Source organism: Thunnus maccoyii, chromosome 17, assembly GCF_910596095.1.
Source record: "Thunnus maccoyii chromosome 17, fThuMac1.1, whole genome shotgun sequence".
NCBI lineage: Eukaryota > Metazoa > Chordata > Actinopteri > Scombriformes > Scombridae > Thunnus > Thunnus maccoyii.
The window spans coordinates 29860224-29865801 of NC_056549.1; the positions used below are offsets into that span (position 1 = coordinate 29860224).

At 37.9% G+C, this 5578-nt stretch overlaps 1 protein-coding gene across 1 annotated transcript; it reads right to left on the minus strand.

The window, feature by feature from the left end:
* Positions 1 to 665: 665 nt before the first annotated feature.
* Positions 666 to 1490, minus strand: LOC121882830 (the record flags this gene model as incomplete). Its single annotated transcript, XM_042391276.1, has 1 exon — positions 666 to 1490. A coding segment is annotated over exon 1 (825 nt), but the record flags the coding sequence as incomplete, so codon positions are not given.
* Between the last annotated feature and the right edge of the window lie 4088 nt (positions 1491 to 5578).

Consider the following 5578-nt stretch of genomic DNA (forward strand, 5'->3'; position numbering starts at 1 on the left):
ATTAAAATCACCTACTATAATTACTTTATCTGTACTAAGGACTAAATACAACAAAAACTCTGAGAATTCAGATAGGAATTCAGAGTACGGGCCAGGAGGACGGTACACTATAACACATAGAACTGTCTGTAAAGTTTTCCAGGTTGGCTGAGAGAGACTAAGAACAAGGCTTTCGAATGAGTTATAATTAAATTTAGGTCTAGGGTTGATGATTAGGCTTGAGTTGAAAATGGCTGCAACTCCTCCTCCTCGGCCAGTGTCTCGAGGAATATGAGTATTAATATGACTGGGGGGAGTGGATTCATTAAGGCTGACATATTCTTCATGACACAGCCAGGTTTCAGTAAGACAAAATAAATCAATATGATGATCTGAAATTAAATTGTTTACTAATACTCCTTTAGATGACAGAGATCTAATGTTCAAGAGTCCACATTTAATAATCTTATTTTGTTGTACTATTGCAGTAGCGTTTTTAATTTTTACTAGATTTTTATGAATGACTCTTCTTTTGTTTACTTTGGATTTAATTGATTTAAGTGGTCGGGGGACAGACACAGTCTCTATGTGGTTTTGGGTGGGTAACTGCTCTAATGGAAGCGCAGAGAGCGTGTAAGACTGCAACTCTGCTTCCTGGTCTCAACTCTGGGTTGTCATGGTTTTGGTCTACTAATAAACTCAGCCATATTTCTAGATATGAGAGCAGCTCCATCCAAAGTGGGATGTATGCCGTCTCTCCTAATCAGACCAGGTCCTCCCCAGAAAGTCTGCCAATTATCTATGAAGCCCACATCGTTTGCTGGACACCACCTCGACAGCCAGCAGTTGAATTGTGACATGCGGCGATACATGTCATCACTGGTCAGATTAGGCAGCGGTCCAGAGAAAATTACGGAGTCTGACATTGTTTTTGCAAATGTACACACCGACTCAACATTAATTTTGGCGACCTCCGATTGGCGTAATTGGGAGTTGTTGCCGCCTACATGGATGACAATAGTACCATATTTACGTTTATTCTTAGCCAGCGGTTTTAAATTTGACTCAGTGTCGCCCGCTCTGGCCCCAGGAATACATTTAACTATGGCTGCTGGTGTCGCTAACTTCACGTTTCTGACTATGGAGCTGCCAATAATCAGAGTTTGTTTCTCAGCGGGTGTGTCACTGAGTGGGCAGAACCTGTTTGAAATGTGAACTGGTTGGTGGTGAACCATGGGCTTCTGCTTAGGGCTATGCTGCCTTCGGACAGTCACCCAGCCACCCTGGCTTCCCGGCTGCTTGGGAGCTACCGGGGGAGTGGGAGCTACGCTAGGTCGGCCCGCACTGGCTACTGGGGGCTGGTTAACTACATTAGCTGCTGATTGTTTTTCCATGGTGTGGAGCCGCGCTTCCAATTCACTAAGCCTTGCCTCCAGTACTGCAAACAAACTACACTTATTACACGTACCACTATCACTAAAGGAGGCAGAGGAATAACTAAACATAATCATTGTTCATTCTCCTTTGTGGAATCAAACCAAATGTTCAGTAACATCATACTGAGAAAATAGAATTACATTTGTGCATCTGGTTACCCAATAAGTGACTACGTTTCATTTTTGATAACGTTAGATTGGTATTATGTTAGCAAGTACCTGGCAGGCACAAGAGAGCATTTTCAGTTGGAAGTTTGAATTACTGGTATTTAAACATTTTCACTACTGCTTGCAAGTCGAGTTTAAAGATTATTTTTGGATGACTGTTTTCTCTTGAACTCTTGAATACTAACATGAGTCTGGCCTGATCTATACCTACACCTTGTTTATCCTTGTTTGCTTTCATTTCATAATCAATAATAGCCTTCTATCTGAAGCACATAACAGTTAAAGTTTATTCAAATATGTAGCCAAGTTGATTAAAACATGTTGGCTGCTGAGCCCCAAAAGATAGAGTGGTTATGTTGGTTATTTTAGCTCAAGTGTGTTTCTAAGCTGGAGCTAGGTTGCTGCATATATACTGTAGTTTGTTGCCAAGCTGTAGTAAAACCTGGGACATATTAGTGATTTGTTTCATGTTGCTTTCAGGTACTTCATTGTGATTAACCCTGAGAATGGAACAGAGGCCAGCTGGGGAAAGTAATGCCAAGAAGACAAACAAGCTCACAGTGAATCCTCATCACCACTCTTCTGAAGAACTTGATGTCACTTCATGAATGTAAGTTAGGTGTCCTTCTTGAATGAAATGTTTCTCTCTCCCATTCAATGGTTTCATTTCTCTTTTTCTCACTCTGTGCTCGATTTTCATTCTTGTTTCTTTCTCACTCAGTGAGATGTGAGCCTGGAAGCCTGGATGCCAAACTTTCCCCAATTATAACCCAGGATATTCGAAAGCATCACAAAATGTGTTATCCTGTAATCTATTTATTTGTGCTTTTATATTTTTTTAAACAGTAGTTTGCAAAGTAGTTGCTGTTTAGACTCATGACAAAGTTTTGATGGCAGCTCAGGATATTATAATTAACAGGTTTACACTGACCCCCCTTGAAAGGGCGTGAACCTTGAGAATTATTTTTTCAAACATACTTGAATATATTTGTCATATTTGAAAGCCTTTGAATGGATGTTCAGTTCCATAAAGCTGTCACTTGTCTCCTACTCTTTTGTGCTTGATGTTAAGAGTTATGCATTTTTAAAATGTAAAAATGAGCTGATCTCATTACTGGACCATTAAGATTGCAGACATATTGTTATTTACGGTATATGTAATATACAGCAATTAACTGTTAAAGTAAATTACTGTGGTAAAACTATAAAAAATGGTAAAATGTTGGCAACTACAGCTGCCATTAGTTTATTGTAATTTTAAAGGGAAATTTGTTAAAGTGTAGATTTGAGAAAAAAGACTGTGGTATGTGTTTTTTAACCCCTGCAGCACCACTAAGATTGTTTTTTTTCCAGTGCAGCTTCGGGTTGCCCCTGACACAGATAAGACACACAGTTAGGTTAAACCCATGGGAAGATGTTCTGGGGTAAGCTGAAAGAGGCTTATTTCAGTTAATCAAGACTGGTGGTGACTCTGTGTCCGTTGGGAAAAGGGAGGTTCTATTTGTTTATGGCTTCAGAGACCTAGGTGTTGATTGTGTACATAAAGCAAAATACTTTTAAGTCTCAAATTACCACCACTGAAGTATGCATTCTATTTATTATATTTTCACTTATCTTATTTTTATTGACTTATCAAGTGGGTTTTATTTTCCATCTTATATTACATTGTTTTTTTACATGCTTTTATGTTCTTTTTATGACTTTTTCATGTGAAGCACTCTGAGCTGCAATTCTTGTATGAAAGGTGCTATACAAATAAAGTTATTATTATTATTATTATTATTATTATTATTATTGTTATTATTATTATTATTATTATTATTATTATTATTATCTCTTTTTAGGGCCAGATAACATTCTAATCAACTTTAGCTTTTAGTTTCGTCTTTCTAGACAGGTTTTGTTTTACATTGCGTTATAACTGTTTTTACTCTGATTGTTGTTTGGAAAGCAGTGTTGATGTGAGACTGGTCAGAGTGTGTCTCAGACAGGGAAGCTAGTCTCAGCACCAACTGACATAGGGGACTCTTTTCTGGGCTCAGCTCTTGAATTTGGAAGGAATGTCTAAGGGGCTGGATTTAAGGTAATTAAAAATTTGAGTGCTCTCTTGAATTTTAAATATTAGTGGGTATCTGCTTAATTCTGCTCTACATGCATCTGTTGGTGTTTTTCTGTGTAAAATGTAACTGCAGAATTCTGCATGTAAAGATTGTGTTGGATGTTTGTCCCAATGTGTATAGCTAGCTATGACGACTGAGTGGACCTCATACTTCACTACCATACAGCTCTCACTTCCACAGTTTTAACTCCTCAAGCTCATATCTTGCCTCAGTATGTTGCCACAAGCCTCCTCTCTCTCAAAATGTAAGTACATTTCACATAGGACTTATAGTTTTTGAGATCTGAACCTTAATTGATAGAGAGTCCCTGTCATGTTCTCATTGACTGCAGTACAGTCTGCAGGATGTGTGTCTCCTCTCACTGCAGTTTCTTAAACTTACAGATTCTCACCTTCAAACACTTTTTACACATATCATTCATTCTCATGTTAAACTAGTCTTGCTTTCACTAATGATGTACAAATCTCTGGGCTTCAAGCTCTAGTTTGAGACAAATACATTCTCATCATCAAAATGGAGATTTTTTTCCTCTTATTACTGGGAATGTCTGTTGGCTCAGTGGTTCAGAACACTGCTCTTGTAACCAGCTATCCCTTAGATGACAAGGTTGTGTGTTCAATACCTGCTCACTACAGTGCTACTCATAATCTTGCTGCTGTGTACAAAGTTGCTTTCCATCTCTATCATGTACCATAAGTCAATTCCTCTCTAGCTCACCTTAACATTATTACCTAAAGTGTGGATTGCTATTATTGTTAAATATATCTTTTCCAGTACTTTAGCTCTAAACTGAGTAGTCCAGTGGTTTAAGGTCATGTCATTCTGAACTTCTTTTAGATCCAAAGGTTGTGAGTTCGAGCCCTGCTTAGGGCAGAACTCAGTAGAGTTAAAGGAGTCCAGGTGATGTCAATCTGCTGTGCTGTGCTGTGCTGTGCTGAGCTGTGCTGAGCTGTGCTGAGCTGTGCTGAGCTGAGCTTTTGTCAATTTCAAGCAAGTGACAGGATAAATAGCAGAATCTGGCCTGATATTACTGTGTGACATGTTAGCTCAGTGCATAGCATATTTGTCTTACAAACATGAGGGTGTAGGTACAATTCAACCCATTGCTGATTTTAATCTTGGTAGATTTTTCAATAGTGTTCAGCTTCCAGTTATGCAATCTAAATTCGCTTTCAGCAATCACACACAATTTCTACAGAAATTGCATTATTATTTATTTTGCCATTTTTCATAGTCTAACTAGTCCTACAGGATTTGTCGTATCAACTTCGTTTCAATGTCAAATTGTACATACCCACAAGGAGATGTGTGCTATTACTTTTTTCATCTCTAATGTATTCCATTGATTTTATATAATTTTTTAAAGCATTAAAATTTATAATGGAAAGTCAATGGGAGCAATGTTTGAAGGCTCATATCTCAAAAACTAAAAGTGCTAAAGTGTTCAAACTTGATTAACAGGTGGCCCATGTGGAACTGCTTCATATATAATAAAATGCGACCTATAGTGCCACCATGTGGTCAGTTATTACGTGTTTTACATTTTGGCTTATAACTCATGAACTGTGAGGCCTATCTTTTTGAACCAAACTGTGTTGAAATAGCAAAACCAAAGCAGTGTAATTTCTCTCACTGAATCAAACAGGCTCAAAATGACAGAAGTCTGATTTGTATGGTAGTTCTGTAGTAGTAAATCACCTGATTGAGGCATGTAATGCTATCTTAGTGAAAATGCAAAGACTATAGATCTTTTTTATGATGATTCAAACAGGCCTACTTATTGTTAGTCTGGATACTTTTTTACTGTTCTCACCTTTAACAAATATGGATATGGACATGCTATAAGCACCATATGTCTGTTTTTGATAGTATCAT